A 21537-nucleotide genomic window follows, 5' to 3' on the forward strand; every position below is an offset into this window, starting at 1 on the left:
AGCGACATAAGCTTGTAGCAGAGCTGTGACGCCAGCCATAATGTGACGTGACGTCATTAAGCAACATCTATAACCGCTTCAAACCACAATGTAAGAAGAGATGATTGTATTATTGTCAATGTTTGATGATATCTGTTTTGTTCTATTAGCCTCTTGTTAATGTTATCATGTGGCGTTCTGTGAAGCGCTTTATTAAAACTGTAGCGCTTGGGAAAACGCTATACGAATGAAGATGATTGTAATGACAGGGGCAAGGCAGAATTGGAACCAATAAATATGTGTTGAATATGGGCAATTTCTACACAAATTAGCGTCTAAATTGTGGTGTAATAGAACATTGATATCAAAATTGTGTTTATAGTTTTCACAAATTGGAACGCGCACGTATTAAATGTTGTATGAGGTCGGGTTGTCTATATTATGACCCAAATATACTTTTATTTTGATCTAATTTTGAAAAATCTTAAAATGGACCGGAAGTGTTAAGGCCGTGCTCGAGTAGCGGAACTAGCTAAATTGTGTTCAATTACATGAAACACAGTGGGAGTGTGTTGCGTTTATGGGAAAATTGTGTAAGGATGTGATTTATGACGTTGATTTACGTGGACTTTCTGCTAGAAGGAGGACAACGAATTTGCATGCGTACTCGTAAGTTGTCATCTAAAGGTTGCAAAAATCAGCGTTACCTGCTGGTGACGTTTTGTTTAGCTAACGGCTAACAAAATAGGCTAACACGGTTAGTTTTAAACGCCCCCCCCCAATTTCAAAACCTGGAAGCTCAAATGTTCTTATATTCTGGAAGAGGACCAAATTCTCATTTAGTAGAATGGTACTCGTAATGTACGAAGTGGGTCCGAGGTCTGTCAGAGTGTTGCATTAGCTTGACAGCTCATACTATCGGCCAAATATACTCGCCTTGTCGACGCGAGTAAGTTCCACGGTGTTTGGCACTCCCCTCGAAAGCTTAGACTGTCGATCAGGTAACACTGCATGGTATGTTGCATGCATAAACAACGATGTTTGTATGTATCTACTCTGTTGTTAGAAAGCCCACATTGTTTGTATGTTTGTACTTTCGTTCGATGTGCTGTTTGCGTGCGATATTGTAAATTCCCATGCTGTGAGCATTCCGTGAACGCACCACTAGTTTAACGTGAATGACCCACCGTAGTTTTCCCTTTTCTTCCTCGTCCGCGACACCGTTCAGTCCGTGACGTAGTTTGATAAAGTTGCTTATAACGCACATTCCAGCACATTTGTGATTGTGTGTATGTGACGAAAGATGAGTTTATTTCCTTGTTATGTTCAATTTGGACATTAGTTGTGTGTTATAGAGCAGGTGTATGCTTGTGTGTGACGTCCTTTACTGCGCTTAAATTGTTGTGTTCGGCTAGCATGCTAATTATGCTAATAGCGTTTCATTCATATGAGGAAGCATTTATTTGTGTGTGGCTAGGGCTGAATGCAGTGAGATTAAAAGTTAATAATGTTATGCTGCTTGTTGAGCAGTGGATAGAATGGTGTATGTACTGTATGTACTGTATGTATGTATGTATGTTAACATTGTTCTTTGTATTATTGCAGACCACAGTTAATAAATGTGCTAAATGGAGCAACGATACATGTTCTTTAACTGGAGCATACACATCCATATTTGCCACTCGAAAAGGAACTCGCTGGAGACATCATAGTCAAACCTGAACCCCACGATTTATGATCCTCTCCGTTTTATCTGTACTTATGTTTAATGTCTTTGCAGTGTACTGTCAAGCACTAGGGACCACCTGTCATCTGTGTGAGACCTGGATTGCCCAACCATGAATAACGTCAACATCACCCGAGATATCTTGCACAGGCAGATTCTGGTGAGTGAACTAGCAATGACTAAGTAGAAAATGCTGGCAGCCTGAGTGATCCTGTTATATTTTGTTCTGTTGTATATTGTGAGCTTAATATTTTCTTTGCACATGAATGCAGGAAAAGAGAACATCAGGCTTTCAAAGGTTCTATCATGTGACCGATCCATTCATCAAGAGACTTGGCCTGGAGGCTGAGCTTCAGGTTGGTCACAGCAAATTCTTGAGCATGTGTCAGTTATGGTTTCCCTTGGGCTGTTAGTTCTAACAGTTAAACCATTATATACATGATGTTTGTAGATGTGTAGTAAAAATCATAGTACATACTAGGTTTGAACGATTTCAGGAAATAATTGAATAGCAATTATTCAGACCTTGAAATTTCGATTTGAGATTCCTTGTTTGAAAAACAATCGCGATCATCTCAATGTACAATAACAGTTCAACCCATCACAGAATATTACATCGTACCATCAAAACATTCAAAGCTATTACTATATTAATTCACAGACACTAAAGAAAATTTTTTTGGAAACAGACGGTCCTTGTTAAAGATGTTAGATCAAAGGCATTTCTCATCAAGGTTAAAGAATTGAAAGAAGATACTAGGGAGCTGAAATTTCACCCAGTTGGTGACATGTTAAAGTTCAACACTGCACAACGAATTTAGTTATCACACGACCTGGACTACGCATTAACTCGTTTCGAACACCACCTACTGCCTTGAGGCAAGTCAACAAAGAATTTTCTGTTTGCTGACATAGTTTTCGCCGCTCAACGAAATGTTGCAAAAATCGCAGGAAAATTAATGTAATAAATCCTATTAAAATTTAACTAAAAAATTGTAATTATAATGGTTTTATATTACCAAAAATTTGGAAAATGATTTTTTTATTGCTGTCGTGCATAAATATGCAATTATGTGTAAAAATGGAATGTAAAAAGATTTTTAAAAAATATTTTATATTGTATGCTTTTGTTCCCCATATTTGTGTTAGAGTTAATTGCTTAAAACTGTAAAAATCATAAAGTAGTATTTCTGATTGCAGTATTTAATTGTATAAAGGGAATATTTCTTGGTAATAAAAGTCATAACATATCATATTTCTTTTATTCTCTGCTTCTTTTGATATAGGAAAACAGTCCATGAGCATGGCTAAATTAAATAAAACAATTACTTTGAGACTTATGTGTAAATCTCAAAACTACTCTCTGTAGTCCGAAATACTGTAGTACAAATAACATGGTTGATATTTAATTTACTTTTGGCCCTGAGCTCTTTGTCATTGCTGACACCAGTCATTAGCATACCCTTGTTTATGCCTGCGCTAAATTGCTAACATAACTGTCATCTTACTATTTGCCCTCATATAACATGCCACTGATGGGTGAATGTCAGAGAAATCTCAGAAAAGAAGACTAGGACAAGCCTAGCTGCTTAAACAGCAAAAAGAGTAACTCAGACCAGCCAAGATTGACTTTTCTATGCCGGCATAGGGAAAAAAGCTTGGGCAAATGTAACTCGTGGGTCTTCCAACGCTAGTTTTCCACCTGCCCAGCCGTTCCCCCTGGCTTTTATTGAATAGAAGCATAGCAGATTACAAGACACAACAAAAGAGCCAGCCGGGCGCCACCGGCAGCTGGGCCAAGGTCCCGGCTCACACTTTCGTGCGTCAACAGTTCTATCTAAGGACAGGGTCAAGATGAACTAGGATTGCATAAATGGGTAACAATGAACTAAGAACATAATGATAACAACCTAATATATGATTCCCTTCACAGTGAACTCATGAGACAAGAGCCCTTTATAAAAAAAATAAAAAAAAATAGTAATAATAAATAATAAGTAGCTTTGACAATCCAGAAATGTAATCATCTGAGATTGTGATTTCGATTTCAAAACGATGTATAATTTAGCCCTAGGACTTACAGTACCTTGGTTTTCATGTTCGGTACAGTAACGGAACAAAATTTAAAAAACAAACAAGGAAAGCTCTAATGACATCTAAAATGATACATCAATTGTGCCATACTTACAGGGACCACCTAAAATGTTGTGGCTGGTCAAACCTGGCCCATTGGCCTCTAGTTTGACACTTTTCATAAGTAGTTGTCCAAGATTGACTTTTATTTTTCTCTACTGTTCTGTATGATTGTGTAGGGCCACACAGGCTGCGTGAACTGTTTGGAATGGAATGAAAGTGGAGAGTAAGCAAAAACTCTTTCTGGACTGTACTAAAAACGCTTTTGAAAAAATGGTTTCATAAACGAGTGTTTGTTTTGCTTGTCAGTTTGCTGGCCTCAGGCTCAGATGATCAACATGCGATCATCTGGGATCCATTCAGACTCAAGAAACTTACTACTATGCACACAGGCCATGCAGCAAACATATTTTCTGTTAAGGTAAGAGTGGTGTGATGAGCAGTTGTCAATGGGATGTTGGAAGTGACTTGCAGTGCAAGGGGGGTTTGCTGTTAGAAGAGTCCAGTCAGTCATCATTTGTAATTTCTGACCTAGTTATGGCTCTTGTAAATATTTGACTTTGTCATCTGAAAGACAGCACAAATAAACACATTATATTCCATGTTGTTTTGTATTCAAAAACTGCAGTAATTTGTAGAAATTAAAGGTACAATGTGTAAGTTTTAGACCGTTTTTCATGACAGACAGCAGCGGGTGCTGCAGTTACCTTTTTCCGTATTTTTAACAAACATGGCAGCCTCCAGAGGATTGCCACCCCCCATGTAATATATTTTGATGATAACTAGTAGACCTACAATTATATTTAAAACATACTGTTGATTGTTAAGAACACATTTATTTGCAAGCTTTTGAAATTTATAATAATGTATTCCTTTCTAATGAACAATGGTCTAAATCTTACACATTGGCCCTAAGCAACATGCAAAAACTGTCGTACTTCTGAGACAATTGTGTGATACTCATTCAAATTTTTGAAACTGAATGTATACTTGACCAAACTACTCTTACAAGGTAAATGGTAAACGTACTTCCATTTACAGGGCTTTTTCAGCCTTACATACTCAATGCGCTTTACACGCTTGTACATAAGGTGGCGCTGTTGGCCAATTATTAAGTGGGAGGTAACCCCTAGCATACGGTGCTCATTCTACCTTTTTATTGACTGTTTTGACTGCTCTTGGTTAAACTTATAAAAAGACCTGCATTAATCATACCACAGTTAAAATCATGTGGAATAATAGAATGTGATGTACATATTAAAACTGGTCTTTTAATAATTTAGCCAGGTTTGTTAGTTATGTATGTTTGAGTAGTGAAGACTACTTGCATGAATGGGTAATTGACATTTCTTCCTGTGCAAAACAGCAAATCTCACCTGTCTGGGGAATGTCAAGAATGATACACAAAGGGCACACAGCACCTGTTTTAATAACTCTAGTGTTAGCCACACTGCTATATACTGTCATTCATACTATCATTATTATTATTATTATTATTATTATTATAAAGGTTGTGAAATTAATAAAAATACGTATCAAATGATATTATTGGGTAAATAAAAGATTTTGTTGGGGTAAATTTTGCAGAACATAAGTCATGAAAACATGTTAGTATCAAATGTAAAAATATGTACAGGCATAAATCACAATAAGAATATTAATAAAGGCAGAGTAAAAACTCCTTGCTTGTACCCCTCGCTTAATTGCAATGTTTGTTTCTCCACACAGTTCCTCCCTCACTCTGGAGACAGAATTTTGGTAACTGGCGGTGCAGACACTAAGGTCCACGTGCATGACCTGACAGCGAAGGAAACCATCCATATGTTTTCTGATCATACAAACAGAGTCAAACGAATTGCCACGGCGCCCATGTGGCCCAACACCTTCTGGAGCGCTGCAGAGGATGGGGTCATCAGGTAAGAACCCTGGGAATTATTTAGCTGAGACAAATCAGCGGCGAACTTCTGGTGATATGCATTTTTTTCCCCCACATTGCATTTGCTCATGCAGACAGTACGACTTGCGGGAGAGCAGTAAACGATCAGAGAAGCTGATTGACCTAACGGAGTTCTGTGGTCAGCTGGTGGAGGCCAAGTGTTTGGCTGTCAATCCACGGGACAACAACTACATGGCCGTTGGGGCCAACGGGCCCTTTGTACGTCTCTATGACATTCGAATGATAAACAACCGTAGGTAGGTTGGCGCTCGCTGCTCTAATGTGAAAACATGCAATTTCCTGCTTCATGTGTGAGATTACAATTTGGATATAAAACATTTGAACCCCCTTCCATTACAGAAAAGCATTTCAAAAGATATTCAAGTCATCTGATGTACGCACATTCTTTGATAATCATAACACTATTCCAGACAAAGCTGTGCAGTATTACGTCGCAGGTATTGAATAGTTGATCAATTGATCGATCATATCTATACTTCAATACAACTTGACTGTAAAATTCAATCTCTATCCATGTGCTCTCTCCCCTCTTCTTCAGGCCACCTGCCAAACAAATTGATGGACTACAATAGCCGCTTCAGAGTCCTTGTGACCACTTATGTCACTTTCAGTCCAGATGGAACTGAGTTACTTGTCAACTTGGGCGGGGAACAGGTAGAACTGCTCTACACTAGGAGGGCATAGTCACAAATCAGTCCAGAAAATCTGACTTTTTATTTTGTGTGGTTACTGTTTTCTAGGTGTATCTGTTTGATTTGACATGTAAACAAAGGCAATACACATTGCTGCTTCCACGAACTTGCCAAATACCGCAAGGTGGGTCCATGTCATGTCCCTAACCCTAACACATAATACACTAAAATAGATAAATAGAATAATTAATAATTAAAACAAATGACACATAGGGCAACATAGCTAACTTAGTTGCTGAGTGCAAACCAATTGAAAAAAAAAAAGAAGCCGACTTAGAACCAAGCACATTATTTACTTTTAAGCAAATTTTAATCAATTAATAGTCAAAATGTCATTTTCGAACCAAATAAATTCCATTTTTTTGCCAATCTCATTTTTTCAAAATGGGTCTCAATTGACAGCTAGCACTGTTTATATTAGGAATCAGGTGAGAAACTCAACGTCATTTCATTCTGGTAAATAACAGAGATAAAAGCAGAGACTTTTGTCATGCAAACACGTAGGGAAACACTGCTTCCTAGTGGTAGGATGACAAAGTACTTGATTTGACATGACGTGTAGGTGGATTTTTAAATGTTAATTTCGCTGAGGATCAGCTTAATTAATTGTGGCAGCCAATATTGTGACCGTAATTAAAATTCAGTTATTTGTGCAGCCCTACTATCAACTGAAAGTGACATCACAGTTGCTCAAGGTTCACGTAACGGATAAAGTGAATGTCACATGACCAATCTCGGAAAACAGCTAAGCCATTACCTAAACACAGAGCAGCTGTGATGACATTTTCAGCTGACAGCAAGCGGCAAATTGGCTGCCCCAAGAAATCGAGAAAAACGGGTGGATTAAGCTGCTTTAATTTATACTCAGTGAATGAAATATGATTTAATTCAAAAGGTGCGTTTAAACAACTAATGCTGGAAATAATATTGAAAAGAAAATCTGGGGGTTAACTTCCCCCCCCTTTAAGAACGGCCCATTATTTTGCAACAAAACAAGACCACAGCGATTGCAAAAAAGCTTGGTAATACCTTGAATATCCGTAATCATTCTGGGTTTTTTTCCATTAATGTTATCTGGCGGCCCTCAAGTCTATACTTCCATCTTTGTGAGAACAATTTAGGCAAAGAACATTTTTTTGTTCTCAAGAACAGTCCATAAAGGGAAACATTTCTCTATTTAATGACTAGAATAGTTTCAATGGTATACATTAATAAGTAAATTGGATGTAATACGTTGTTTATGACATCTTGTATTGTAGAAGATGAGGAGATTGAGATGACAGCCAATAGCATCTCCAATGAAATTCATTTTCCAGCCAGCCATATTCAAATTACCCAAAGCAAGATGCAACTTAGGTAAATATCAATACTGTCTATTGATTTTTATGCTTTCATTGTTATTGTAGCGGTGATTTTCTTTTAACAGCAAAGTTTCTCCTACTAACTCACCACAAACGATTGTCTTTAGAAGCGTGACTTTTCATGACAGAGAATATGTAAATTGAAAACAGTCAATGTTAATATACGGCACAATCGTTCTACCTTCCCGGCTGTTGCAGCTCCACTGATCTTCCTCCGCCTTTGGAAAAGATCAAACAGCAAGCAAATGATGCATTTGCACGGCAACATTGGACACAGGCCATCCAATTGTATAGTTTAGGAATTCATCATTTCAGCGGCAACGCCATGCTCTATGGGAACCGGGCTGCAGCCTATATGAAGAGGAAGTGGTAGGTGTCATTTTATCTTGGCCAAGTATCATAAAAACACATGAATTTGTCACCATTCTCTGTGTTTGTAAATCTTGCAGGGATGGAGACCACTATGATGCACTCAAGGATTGTCTGAAGGCACTGACTCTAAACCCCGAACATCTGAAGGCTCACTTCAGGCTTGCTCGGTGTCTCTTTGAGCTCAAGTATGTGTCTGAAGCTCTGAAGTGCCTTGACGAATTCAAGAGAAAGTTTCCAGAACAAGCAAACAGCAGTGCTTGCGACTCTTTGGATAAAGATATTAAGGCCTTTTACTTCTCAGAGACGGAATCAGGTGAGTCAAATCACGTTGCGATATTACTTGCGTAATTACCATCATCGGTCCAGCTCATCACTTATGATTACAATGCCTAATAAAATAAGTAGGCTTTCAGCCTACTTATTTCAGGGTCTTTTCATTTGTGGTCCATTTATATTTAGGAGATATCCTGCCTTGTATTAATTGCACTTTTAAGTAATACAGTATTCCTAAAATCCTCATGGCTGTATCTGACATTTTGAGTTAAAAGTTTTTTTTGTTTTTTTTTAATAGGGGGAAACCCTAACCCTAACCCTTTTATAAAATAGATGAAGACCAAGGTCTAGTTTTGGTGGTTCAATTCAGTTATATGATCTGAACTCTTTGAGTTTTCTAATTGGTTCCACTACTGCTCACTCCTCGTTTACTGTCATTTGCTAAAAGAAGAATGGCCATCAGTAGAGCATAACACTCTGCTAAGATCATACAAACCTATTTGATTCTGATCGTTTGCACAAGCGATTATTGGATGTGTGAACATGAACACTTAATGATCATCTTCCCTGGAAGGTGTTTTAGTTTGTGTATTCTGAATAGACACTAGACAGTATACTGAAAGTCACTGTACCATTCCCCTGTGTATTTCTAAATGTTGTCATCAAATATAATTTTTGAACTGATAAACTATGAAAAGTCTATATTTTTAACAGGAGTTGAATAAACAACCCTATATAAAAACACACACACTGTAATGACAAAATAGCATTCTCAGTTGGTGCAAAAGCAAGTGTTGTAATGTTTTAATTAAGCTTTCATGAAAATGGCAGAAAATGCTTGGAATTGAGTTTTCCATCTTTTATTTATTTATTTTCCAGCAGTAGGCAAATGTCTGTGTACTGTTAGTTATTTATTTTCCATATAAGCGCAAATGAAATGCCTATTGTCTTCCCATGATTTAATTTGTCACCAGCAGAAGAGAAGAAGTCCAACAGCTCCATCCGCTTCCATTCTTTAAACCGGAAGGATCCCATCCCAGAGGATGAATTAGTTTTTAGACAGCGAAGCTTGGACTACAAGCACAGATACTGTGGTCACTGCAACACCACTACGGATATTAAAGAAGCCAACTTTTTTGGAAGGTCAGCGATGAGCATTCACTCTGGAGCAGTTACTCGCAGTGCAGTTAAAACAATCAGGCAACAACTCGTTCAAAAGGAGATGGCTTGCTTTGCATCAGAAGCTCTCTATTGTGTGATTCCAAGTTTTTAGGGTCAGTCTAACTCCAAATCTTTCCTGCACAGCAAAGGCCAGTACATCGTTAGCGGGTCAGACGATGGCTCATTCTTTATCTGGGAAAAGGAGACAACAAATCTGGTGCGGATCATGCAAGGGGACGAGTCCATAATCAACTGTTTGCAGCCCCACCCCAGCTATTGCTTTCTAGCTTCCAGTGGGATTGACCCAGTGGTCCGATTGTGGAACCCCAGACCGGAGGTAAGCAACTTGTATTTGGATTTATTCGTGGACGTTTTATTCATCTTTACAAATATTGACTGGTTGTTGGAAGGTCAACAACTCAGGTGTAAGCTATTTAGCTAGGATGCGATAATTTGTCACTTTTTGCTTAGGCGCAATGCACACATGTACACAAAGTATACTTTTAGTCAGCGTTATTTTCCGAACATCCTGCAGTCACAATGTAACCCAAATGTGTATGCAAGTGGCGCCTTAATATTTCACTACCCTAGAAAAATATCCTAGTAGTCATATATTAAAGTATTCCCTTACATATTTGCACAAATATCCTGTCGGTGTTTCTTTCCGTGGAACCCATGCTAAACACTGAGCACTCCAAGATACCAAAAGGTGATAGTAGGAAAACAGTTGGGCCGGCAAAACAAAAACTACATAATCGGGTAAGTCGACTTTAAAAATAGGTTGACTAAAAACATCTGCCTTTTGTAGAGAAACAAAGGCTGATCACAGACATAACACAAAACTAAAGTCAGACAGCTTTCTGGCTTTAAGAATCCTTAAAAGTAGTCAAGAAAAAAGATGTGTTAGTCAGTAATAGCAACTTTTTAAACAAAGCAGAAGAAAAAATATGGAATCACTCAATCCTAGGGGGGGGGGAATGGACTCACCCCGTAAATGTCCATTGCCAAAACAAACTCTTGCATCAGATTCTGCACCTGCTCATCTTTAGTTAAACGGGCTTGATCACACCCCGGAGAGCGGTTGCACCAAGTGGAATGATATGATTTATGGCTCCAATGCAAGAGATGTCCAAAAAGAGGATGGAAGGCAAATAATCATGAAGTTTTGCAAAATATGTTCTTTATCTACAGTCAACTGTCTCCATAATTTAGACCCAAGTACAAACAACATGGGAAGGTTGTTAAAGGCAAGCAAGCACATTTGTAGTCCAATTAACAAATCAAAGTGTCAAGACAAAAAACAATATGCCTTGAAAACAGAAAATGCACATGAGATGAAACTGGAGTCAATGTCTGTTTAAACCGCCTAGAGGAAATGGAGTTTGCATACAGAAAAGCTAAACAAAAGCCATCACTAATACCTGAACAAAACAAGGGTACAATGGGTTCATGGAAAGCAACCATGGACTGTGGGTGACTGGATGAAAGTCATATTTAGTGATGAATCGCAACTCTGCATTGGCCAAAGCGATGATGCTGAAACTTTAGTTTGGTGCCGTTACAATGAGATTTATAAAGACAACTGCCCGAAGAAAACATGCAAATTTCTGCAGTCATTGAAGATGTGGGGCGGCATGTCAGGTAAAAGCACTGAGCAGATGACTGTCATCACATCTTCAATAAATGCACGAGCTTACGTTTTCTTCTCCCATCAATTGAAAGGAGTGTTGGGGATTATTACATCTTTTTTTTAGGATGTTAATTTTAATGCACCTTGCCATAGAGCAAAATGTGTGAACACATTCCTTGGAAGAAGAAAAAAAAAAATCCTCGTAATGTCAATGTTAAGCCCTCTGAATACTCCAAATCTCAGTTTAATTGAAAATATGTGGTGGAAGTTGAAGAAAATGATCCATGACAAGACTCCAACCTGCAAAGCTGATCTGGCAAAAGGAATCAGAATGTTGGAGTACTGTTTGTCACTTGTCCTCTCACACTGCCAGCTGTAATAAAAACCTGAGGTAGTGCAACAAAGCACGAGTAACAAATTACTAGTGGTGTGTTAAGTTTCTTTTGTATTTTTTTTCATGGGTCCATATTTTTTATTATCAGAATTGAGTGATTCCATAATTTTCCAAAATTAAAAAAATTAGCGCACTACCACATCTTTTTTTAGTCTTTCGACTTATTTTAGTCTTTTTTGAAGCCAGAATGTTGCCATTTGAAATGGCTCTAGTTTTGTGTCATATATGATATGATATGATATAAACCAAGAACCCCATCACCCATTCATCCCTGTGTTTCCTCACAGACCGAATGTGAAAACGTGCGCGTGGTGGAGGACATGGAAGGCGCAGCTCAGGCCAACCAGCGACGGATGAATGCAGATCCACTGGAGGTCATGCTGCTCAACATGGGCTATCGTGTCGCAGGATTGCCCGGCCTGGGGCCGGATGGTTCAGACGATGAGGACAGCTCGGATGGACAAGTGCGGTGCAGACCGAGCTAAGACGAGCCGATGGCCATTCTGTAGGATGGAAGTAGTAAGCAAAGCACTGTGCCCGTTTCTCTTTGAGCCCTAATTTGCCCTCCTTTCTGTCAGAGACACCAGAGGATCAAGTCACATCTCAACACTATGCATTGCCCTCCTAGGAGGGCTGGTCTCTGCAAAGGGTGCAAGTCAGATAAGCGTGGGGGGGCACTTCTAAGCCACACTTTAGCCTCTCAAGCCACTCTGTGTTGCCAGGCAGAACCTGACACATAATTCCCTTAGTTTGACACACAGATGGACAAGTTCAGCACATCTCCCTCAGGTTTATGTCGGATGTTAAATGAGAGGTGCCCATTGACCTATTTTCAGGTCAGCGTGGCCCTGCAGTGGCAGCGGCCATCTCGGAGGAGCGTCACAGCTGGAAGAAGCTTTCGTGCATCGCCTGTCTACCCTCCGGCAGTGTGCGCTAATTTCAGAAAGGATTCACACCCGGCTTGTTTGGAGTCTTGACTTTTCAGTTGGAGTTCTTGAAGCTTTGAATTAATTGCCATGCTTCATCTTATGAAAGGTGCATGTTGCAAAATCATGGATGAGCTTTGTCGAGTTTACAAGCTTGGATTAAAAAAAAAGATCGTCTGCCAAGGTTTGCCCTCCATCAGTCAAATGTCCAAGGATTTGTCTTCGTATCATCCCATAAGTGGGAGCTTTCATTTAATATTCAGCCAGACACTGACCATTAAATATCAGTTACTTGTTTAATTTTCAATATTAATTCCTCTTCATTTCAAATGCAATTTTTTGCGTGAAAATGTTCTGTTTGTCTTAAGTTGGACACATGCTAAGTTTAAGGATATACGTTTGTACCGAGTATTTGGTAACCCGCTGTGTGTCGCTAGCACTCATCCTTGGCTAGTCTACTTTTAGATGCCCAAGAACTGAATAAATTGGGAATGAACGCAAAAGTAGGCTTACCTGTGTTTTACTTTGTTCGTTGATTTCAGTTGTTTTCTCTCTGGAGGAGTCATTATACTGTTTTCATGAAAACAGAAACTTTAATAAAACAACAGAACATTTGCTGGTGTGTTTTGTCCTCCTGTAGCTAACATCAAATCGTTTGTGATTACAGCGAAAGAGTTCGACTACCGATGCACAATAGCCATTGAAAATAAATGAGGTGAGCAGAGCTGTGATGAAGGTGAGGCCATTGTATGTGCTTTCTGATCATACATCAGTGTCATGTTCACTATCTACTTTTGCTGACTATAGGCACTTTGTGTGCACAGTAAATCACCATTAGGGCAACCCATGTGGCATATATTGTGCGTTAACGAGGTGACCCAGCTTCTGTGATAAAGCTCACAGCTGACTGGGCAGCTTGAATGATGAGCAGACCTCAAAACACACAAACCGGGTTTTGTGATTCTGTTGGGCCCCAAAGATTCCTGGGCTACGGGGAAGTACTTGACTTGCTAGCCGGGTATTTTTCCACCTTAAAAATGAACCAGGAACTTAAGAAGAGGGCTTGTGGTCGAAACATGCAAATATCCTATTTCTTTGATGAAAGATCTTGTGGCGGTAAGATGAGGGCCTGTGGTAGGAACATGCAAAGATCCTAGTTCTTTGATAAAAGATCTTGTGGTGAAAGGTGGCCTACGGCAAGTGTTTTAATTAGGGTTTTTGAAGTTAAAGCATAAACTTTAGAGATTTAAGTTTAATAAACTAAAGCTTTTGAATAAATCATTTGGATAACTTCAATTTCCGGGGGCAGCTGACCTCGGCCAACTTGTGCTACCAAACTTAAGAGAGTCACCATCTAGTCACCATCTAGTCAAAAATGGACGTTTACGTACTTATTTTTACTTTAACGATGAGTCACATCGTTTTGTTCAACATTCCACACACATTTAAAGGATTAGACCGCTATGACGAAAGACTTTGAAGCTAAATATTTTGTTTCTTGGTTTCATGTGAATTCAAAAGATTTTAAAGCAGATATTTGTTACAATTCCTTCATAGGAATTATTTTAATGAGATTAAAACGTGACCATAGAAAATCTTGCAATTGCTTAAAAAAAAAAGTCGCCGAGCATCACTATATAGTACTTTTTTGCGTGGGACAAAAATATTCACCTCAAGTTTCAGAGACCCATAAAATTGTGCATCATCTTGAGTAGTTATTTAAAAACATGCAAAAGAAAACACCCAATGCAGATTACAGAATGTGTTGATGTAAACCGATTGCGAGGAACGGTTGTTCCGCCAAAGCAAATCAGATTTACTCTTACCAGCGAATTAGAGTGTAGAAAGTAATAGGAACAAATTAATACAATTTCATGAAAGTTGTAAAGTACGTAGGTCAAAGCTGACTAACAAGATTTGCTCTTACTAACCAATTAGGATGAATAAAAATATGAGGAACAAAGGACTGTAATGCAATTTCTTAAAAGTTGTTAAGTATGTATTTCACTGCATTTAAATGTGATAATGATATCGGGTGCAGAAATTTTGACAATGAAGTGGTCTTTGTAAAGGCTTATAAATGTCTTAGTATGACTACATATGTCATGATTATGAATGGCAAGGAGGCATTAAATCCGTAAGAAGTATTATTTGCCCCAGCAATGAGCGGTGCCGCGTTCAAGGACCGTTGATCCGTCCGCGGTGAGGCGACCAAGTACTACCCGGTCGTCTGCTGTACATCAACGTCATCGTCACCCTATCAGAGGTGGAGCACCTATGGCGGATGCGGAAAACGTCGACATAATGAAGAACTATCACGGAGATTTGTTAAAAAACGACAAAAAGAACAGCCGCTACCCCTACTGCATTGTCTGGACTCCCATTCCTATTTTATCGTAAGCTAACACTCGAGCTAATGCTAGTTAGCAGCGTTGACAGTTTGGCTACGTCGATTACGTTATTTCATTCACTAGCGGACATTTCCATTTACTATTTATGAATCTCACAGCGCTTCGCTATTTGGATGTTTTATATAAATGATTTTTCATTATATTTTCAGTCGGTGTAAACGAGAAATTGTGTGTTTTCATGCCGCAGGTGGGTGCTACCCTTCGTTGGTCATATGGGAATATGCACCTCTTCTGGAATTATAAGAGATTTTGCAGGATCCTACTTTGTCTCGGTTGGTATCACAGATCAATACATGCAATAAGGAGTTGAAATATTTGTTTTGAATTCTGGTTGGATTGTCATTAGTTATTTATTTTAGAATAATTCACGTTCATAGACTGAAATGTATTTAATTTTCCAGGAGGACAACATGGGCTTTGGGAGACCAACAAAGTAAGTAATCAAACTAAAACGCTATTAGACTTTAATGATAAATGTTGACCAAATTTTAATTCAATCTCTTCATAATTAGATATTGGAGGCTTGATGTGGACAAAGTGTGTGGCAATGGTGCTGCGACTTGGGACAAAGCAGTATATGATGCATCGGAGGAATACAAAGGCAGGCAGGTAAGGATAACAGTCGATGCATTTAATTATATACTCTGAATCATGATTCATATTTTTAATCACTAATTTTGTTTTCGTTAAAGCACAACCTGTGTTTCGATAACTGCCATTCCCATGTCGCCATGGCCCTCAATCTCATGCGCTATGACAACAGCACTTCTTGGAATATGGTTAAATTGTGCTTTGGTTCTCTCATTCATGGAAAATATGTGAGGTAAGCACTCATCACACATTCACTTTTTGCCAACAATAATTGAACTAGAGTAGAGTTCACTTACAAAATGACCGAGATCACAAGAGGTGAAGCTTAAAAATTGCGGGCAAGTCTAACTTCATTTTATTTTAATGTGTGGACTTTGAAGTCCGAGCAGCATTAGGTGAAGAATCTACATCCCAAACATGCGCCCACAATTTATTCGGCCCGCTCTCCTGCACCATACAAACATACGGCTGAGAGTCGGCCTCTCATTATTCTCCGTTGACCCACATAGAGAATGCTGGCGTCACAGTTTGTGCTGCCTCCGCACATCCACTCCCACGCCACAGGAGTCTGTTTAACACAGGGGGAGTCGTGCAATTCATCACTGACAGAAGTGCTCCCCTACGTGCCACCACTGGAGGTCACCTCTCCGCTGGGGCTCCCTGCGCTGGGTGGTGGGGAGGAAGGACAGTAGGACAACAAGCATGGGGTTGTGGGAGAAAAGACAATGGGCCATGTCCTTGTTTCTCCGTGATGCAGGAGGGAAAAGGGGGGTGAAAAGTACGCAAGTTGTCGTGGACAAGCCCGCTAACGTTCTTTACCCTTTTTGTATCCTTTAGCTTGTCTGCGTTTTGCAAGACCTGGATGCCCTTCGTCGTGCTCTGCGTAGTCTCCGCCACGATCATCCTAACGTTCAACCTTCAGTAATACACTACGCTGAGAGACTCATTTATTCACATTTTCTTCGACACATCTCATGTTTGAGACTTTGTCAGTGGTGATTTGTATAAAGTTCATCTGCCTATTTATTAAGCAAATTTTGCATTGCTTTCTGCCCGGGCTCTTAAAATGAGGCGGTGAAGAGTTCCATGTGTTTTTCATGAAAAGAATGTTTCCGTACTGGCTCATGTATATTTCACTGAATCACTACACATCTCAATGCTGAAAGTATTCATCAATTCTTTGAGAAATTAAGTGATGTGAAGCAAAGAAAGAATTGTGAAGGACCAGTAGGAGGAAAAAAATTACCCTGTTGATAAATGTGTACGTTTTTTTATGGCTGTATTTCAGTGCTTAGAAAGTGCACATTTTGATCAAGGAATGTAACATTAGCAGATAACAAAAACACAATATATTATTGGGTAAATATCACTGTAAAGTGCCATAAGAATCAGAATTGCACACTTAATAATGCAATTCATATAAATACTCATAAATTATAGCAAATCTATATATGGTTTTTGCCACAACCTAATCATTGTCCACAACAAATAATTTGATAAAAAAATAAGTCATATTTGATGAAATAAGTCATTTATGTACTGTATGTTCAGATGTTATAATCAGATTGGACTTCCATGAGTCCTAGAACTTGGCTTGTGCACCCTATCAGTGTGGTGTGACATATGTTCATAACATAACTGCTTAACTCAATTTTAACTCAGATTGATGATTTTTTTTATGCAGATGTTGGCAAACATGCCTCAAAGAACCAATCAGAGTTACTGTTACACATAATAATGTACTTTTTCCTGTGTAGATAGTGAGGTAACTACTTTTACTCGATTTCAGAATGGAGAAAGAAACTTATGTTAGGCAGTTATGGTATTAACGTGCCAATACTGTATTACACCTTTGACATTTTCATCATATGTGCATAGTTGAGTGTTCTCAAACTTAATATGTTCATATTATCATCGTAAAATATCAAATGTTAAAAAAACTTCTTAGAAATTCAAAATCTAATTGTTAAACAACACACAGCTTTCTAAGTGAATTGTGAAATGGTCCACTGCGTGCTATTCAAATGCTAGAATTAGATAAATAGCTCCACTCAGTCTTCAAGCTCCCATCTTTTGCTCTTTGCATATTGATCGTCTGCTTACAAAAGTGTGGGAGCTTGACTGAAATTAATTTCTTACAGAATGACATCAGTTAGCATTAGAAATTCATTGGAGAAAAATGTCCACTTTTTGGAATGAAAGAGACAAGTCTAATGGCACCTTATACTGATATTGACTATCGCAGTGCAATTCTGTCATGAATAATTGCACAGAATATGCATTTTTATTGTCTTGTGAGCTAGTTATCAACAACTCTGTTGCAAGATTGTACAGTAGAGGTCACAGCCAGTGGATGCTCTGGATTGTCCGCTGTACCTTTAAGGGGACTACATGCTTTTTTCATCCAGCAGATTCTGAGCTACAAGAACTGCCATCAATTTACAATACCCTTTATTTCCACTGTGCAGCAGATGAGGAGGGACCATTGCTAGGCTGCTTTTTGTTAGTGTAGCATTAGTTTCTAAGATCCGCTGCATTAAAATTTAGACCCTTCTAATCTGATTCATTCTGGTCTGTGTCTTTTTTGTTGTTGTTGTGTTTTTGAATTTTAACCTGAGACTTTTTAGCAATGTGCATTTCTGCAGTCTGTGTGATTTTGGGATTACTTTTTTGTGCCCAGTCCCGGTGCTCGACGTGTCCCGGTGGCTGCGAGTGTTTTTCTGTCACACGCACAGTGAAATGTGTCTCTAAGGACCTTCAGATGGTACCACATATTATTCCAGGATACTCAAAGACTGTCATCATCACGGGGAATACCATTCACAGGATTGGACCAGATTCCTTTACAGAGCTGGAGAATGTTTCTAATGTCATTTTGAGCAATAATGGGTGAGAATGCATCTTACTCATACAAAATGTTCCTCATTTTGTATGCTTTTTCTCAATTAGAGGTGTCAAAATATAAGATTCATTGCGATCATATAATTACTGTCATATTTAAAGTAAAACGTTTATATTTTTTTATCTCCTGATTCTAATTTCTAATCTCTAACTTTATGCTTTTTGAATGCCGGTTGGATACATTTTTATCCACGGGGCTTCTTATGCTTGAGTTGTGGGGGTTGGAAAAAGGTCAATCTTACCCTGAAGTAGACGCTGATTGAAAGTCAATGGCTCCTGTTGTGGGCGGGAGGGCAGGTTCAGGTACAGAAGGAAGACATAAAAATGGAAGAGCATGTGGGCATTGTCATTACAATGAATGGTAAATTTGACTTGGAAAAAACTATGCCCCAATGGCACCTATGATAAGGCAAATCAATATGCATATCTGTAAATTGCTTGCAAAGCAGCGAGGTGGAAAAGTGCTTAGAATGTCCACTTCACAGTTCAATTCCAGCTGTGGGTTCTCTTCAGCTTTCTTGACTATTACAAAAACGTGCGCGACAGGTGTATTGGACACTCCAAATTGTTGGTCTTAGTGCGCCCTGCAATTGGCTGGCAACTGGTTCGGGTCCAGGATGCCCCCTGCCTCCTGCCTGTAGACAACTGGATGGAAGTTAAGAGTTTGCTTACTACAAGAAGCAGCTCAAGTTTAGCCTAGCACATAAATGAAAAGCACCCAGACGCATCTGCAGACACAGCAGAGATACAAATGTAAAAAATAATAACAAAGCTCTTTGCCAAATTAAATTTGTGAATGCAAGTTTCAGCAATTTTCTGTGATGACAGGGCGAACTCTTTTAATTTTATTTTCTCAATATTTGGCAAAAAACTGCACCAATTTTCCTGATGGTTAAAACTAAAGGTTGCAGCGAACACTTTTAAGTTACAGCTGTTTTGAGTTTGTTAAAAAAAACTAAAAAATGACTGCATCCACTTTTTGTTGCATATCAATATTTTGATATATCACAATGAAAAAAAGTGTCTGGATGAAAGATTAGGTTATTTGATCAATAAATTAGAGATCCTAATGAATCTGATTTTTTTCCCAGTCTTGACAGCATTAATTACAATAAAATATTTTCTGAATGATTAACCATGGAGGTTGTCCCCACAGGATGACTGAGATGGCATCACACAGCTTCTCCACCCTCATCAACCTGCGCTTCCTCGACCTCAGCGGCAACCAACTGTCAATCATCCATCCAGAAGCTCTGAGTATCCCCGGTAGTCCTCTGCAGGAGCTCAACCTGAGCCGCTCGCTCTACAACTTCACCGCCCTGACAGATCTCACCACAGCTCTGCGTTGGGGGGACCTCCGGGGGCTCCTCCGCCTTGACCTCTCGGGGAATCATCTCGCTCTGCTTCCCCCGGGGATGTTCTCCCACTTGCTCAGTCTGCAGCAGCTTTTCCTTAGCAACAACTCTCTGGTGGCGGTCTACAGCGGAACCTTCTCCGGCATGAACAACCTGAAGGTGCTTGACTTGACCCACAATGCCTTCAGGACATTCGGGACGGATGATCTCAAAGAGCTGGAGAAGCTTGGGGCCATCCGAATCCTCCTGGGTAAAAATCCGTATTCCTGCTCCTGTGAGATCCAGACTTTTGTGGCTTGGTTGAACGATTCAAGAGCTCAGGTAGATGTGGATCTTGTGAGGTGCGCTTCACCGAAGGGGTTAATCAACAGCCGTCTTCGAGGCCTTGGTTTGAGGGCCATCGGATGCATTGTTCCCACCCAGGCGGGAATGACTGACCTTAGCCTTCAAACGTCCTACGTCTTCCTTGGCCTCGTGCTGGGTTTCGTGGGCATGGTCTTCCTCTTTGTGCTCTATTTGAATCGCAAAGGCATGAAGAGGTGGATCATCGAAATGAGAGATGCGTGCCATGACGTCATGGAGGGATATCATTATCGATATGAGATTGACTCAGACCCACGCTTGGGGCACATCTCGGTCCACAACGGCGTCAGTAGAGCGCGTCAGCATTTAGGAGTTTCTCTGTCGCAGCAGCCACCAAACGACACTTGTATCGTGACTGAAGATGCGCAGGTCAAACCTCTTAAATCTCCTTCTGAAGCTAGAAATGTCTTGTAGATTCAACTAGTTTGCTGCCAGTAGGTTTACAGTTTTGCTTTTTTGTTTCTTTTTTAATCTCTGAGCTTCTGCATGTACTGGAGCTAAACAATAAACGTACAATAACCTTAAAAGTGCCTTTGTGCTTGAATGGCACTGACTGGATTTTTTTTTAAAAATGCAATTACCTGACGATTTATTAAGAAAGCGCATAGGATTGTCAAACGTGTAAAAATGAGTTTGTATTTTTTGTGTGGTTTTTATTCTTCTAGCCATGTAGTTAACTGACTTATTACTACATTAGGTGCAAGTCAAATTAATGGACCCAATATAGGAGCTGTATCAACATTTTAGCCTCGACAGTGTTATGATTTTGCATCTAAATTAGGGCCAATTTTTTTCAGGCAGATGTCGTAATTGCCTGATTAAACAAAAAAAATGTGAATAAAACATTTGCTTCCTCACATTTCATTTCAATGGGCATCAATTATAGACAGATTTTCACTGGCCTGATACTTCTGTGAATAGTAGGGGTCAACTGTAAATATATTGTAAAAAAAAAATCCTTTCGCTTCCCAGAATGCATCGCGTGACAGAATGCATTTAATTAATAATTATACGACCATAATGTGTCATATTAAACACACTCAATCCTTATGAGGTAGTATGACCATTTTTGGTCATTTTCTGGTGATAGTGGTCATGCTATTTTTGACTTTGATATGTTGTCATCATCTTGGTGAAATTTCAGGTCTCTAGTGTCTCCTCAATGCTTTCCCTTGGATGTGAAATGCCTTTTATGTAAAGCGCAAAGGATTGGACAAAATACTGCACAAGGATTAAGTGTGATTTATATTGCACTATATTTGCACTATATTTAAATTGTTTTTTGTTTGTTTTTTAAATGTGACATAAGTTG

At 39.2% G+C, this 21537-nt stretch overlaps 3 protein-coding genes across 7 annotated transcripts; all 3 read left to right on the plus strand.

Annotated features, from left to right (window-relative positions):
* Positions 1 to 511: 511 nt before the first annotated feature.
* On the plus strand, positions 512 to 15264 carry LOC148426661 (WD and tetratricopeptide repeats protein 1-like). 5 transcript variants are annotated; one of them, XR_015865060.1, is made up of 17 exons: positions 1200 to 1865; positions 1978 to 2061; positions 4018 to 4064; positions 4148 to 4259; positions 5567 to 5754; positions 5849 to 6031; positions 6135 to 6232; positions 6334 to 6449; positions 6536 to 6611; positions 7747 to 7843; positions 8047 to 8217; positions 8298 to 8533; positions 9468 to 9636; positions 9799 to 9991; positions 11966 to 12197; positions 13272 to 13340; positions 15203 to 15264. XR_015865060.1 is itself a non-coding variant. In XM_088410423.1 (16 exons), the coding sequence occupies exons 2-16, from the start codon at positions 1818 to 1820 to the stop codon at positions 12161 to 12163; spliced, it is 2016 nt and encodes a 671-aa protein (XP_088266549.1). In that variant the 5' UTR covers positions 512 to 648; positions 1760 to 1817; the 3' UTR covers positions 12164 to 13219. The 5 variants fall into 5 exon arrangements, 4 of the variants coding, with proteins under 4 accessions (XP_088266549.1, XP_088266551.1, XP_088266552.1 ...); XM_088410423.1 differs by lacking the exons at positions 13272 to 13340; positions 15203 to 15264 and adding an exon at positions 512 to 648 and having other exon boundaries at positions 1760 to 1865; positions 11966 to 13219; XM_088410425.1 differs by lacking the exons at positions 13272 to 13340; positions 15203 to 15264 and adding an exon at positions 12515 to 13219.
* On the plus strand, positions 14781 to 18168 carry LOC148426662 (transmembrane protein 222-like). The gene is made up of 6 exons (XM_088410429.1): positions 14781 to 15000; positions 15203 to 15287; positions 15417 to 15448; positions 15528 to 15624; positions 15708 to 15838; positions 16444 to 18168. Exons 1-6 carry the CDS (start codon positions 14882 to 14884, stop codon positions 16529 to 16531), a joined length of 552 nt encoding a protein of 183 aa, XP_088266555.1. The 5' UTR covers positions 14781 to 14881; the 3' UTR covers positions 16532 to 18168.
* A 43-nt stretch (positions 18169 to 18211) lies between these two features.
* Positions 18212 to 20915, plus strand: LOC148426663 (trophoblast glycoprotein-like). The gene is made up of 2 exons (XM_088410428.1): positions 18212 to 18495; positions 19664 to 20915. The coding sequence occupies exons 1-2, from the start codon at positions 18236 to 18238 to the stop codon at positions 20637 to 20639; spliced, it is 1236 nt and encodes a 411-aa protein (XP_088266554.1). The 5' UTR covers positions 18212 to 18235; the 3' UTR covers positions 20640 to 20915.
* The last annotated feature ends 622 nt before the right edge of the window (positions 20916 to 21537 follow it).

This window comes from Hippichthys cyanospilos, chromosome 3, assembly GCF_059441005.1.
Source record: "Hippichthys cyanospilos isolate Australia breed blue-spotted pipefish chromosome 3, RoL_Hcya_1.0, whole genome shotgun sequence".
Classification (NCBI taxonomy): domain Eukaryota; kingdom Metazoa; phylum Chordata; class Actinopteri; order Syngnathiformes; family Syngnathidae; genus Hippichthys; species Hippichthys cyanospilos.

Excerpts from the sequence above, each read along its gene's own strand:
- LOC148426661 (XM_088410423.1), top strand. The coding sequence starts at position 1,818 with ATGAATAACGTCAACATCACCCGAGATATCTTGCACAGGCAGATTCTG. Across the intron at positions 6,233-6,333 it reads TGTGCAGTATTACGTCGCAG|GCCACCTGCCAAACAAATTG; the intron begins GTATTGAATAGT and ends CCTCTTCTTCAG. Across the intron at positions 8,534-9,467 it reads CTTCTCAGAGACGGAATCAG|CAGAAGAGAAGAAGTCCAAC; the intron begins GTGAGTCAAATC and ends ATTTGTCACCAG.
- LOC148426662 (XM_088410429.1), top strand. The coding sequence starts at position 14,882 with ATGGCGGATGCGGAAAACGTCGACATAATGAAGAACTATCACGGAGAT. Across the intron at positions 15,001-15,202 it reads ACTCCCATTCCTATTTTATC|GTGGGTGCTACCCTTCGTTG; the intron begins GTAAGCTAACAC and ends TTCATGCCGCAG. Across the intron at positions 15,288-15,416 it reads CAGGATCCTACTTTGTCTCG|GAGGACAACATGGGCTTTGG; the intron begins GTTGGTATCACA and ends TTAATTTTCCAG.
- LOC148426663 (XM_088410428.1), top strand. The coding sequence starts at position 18,236 with ATGTGCATTTCTGCAGTCTGTGTGATTTTGGGATTACTTTTTTGTGCC. Across the intron at positions 18,496-19,663 it reads GTCATTTTGAGCAATAATGG|GATGACTGAGATGGCATCAC; the intron begins GTGAGAATGCAT and ends TTGTCCCCACAG.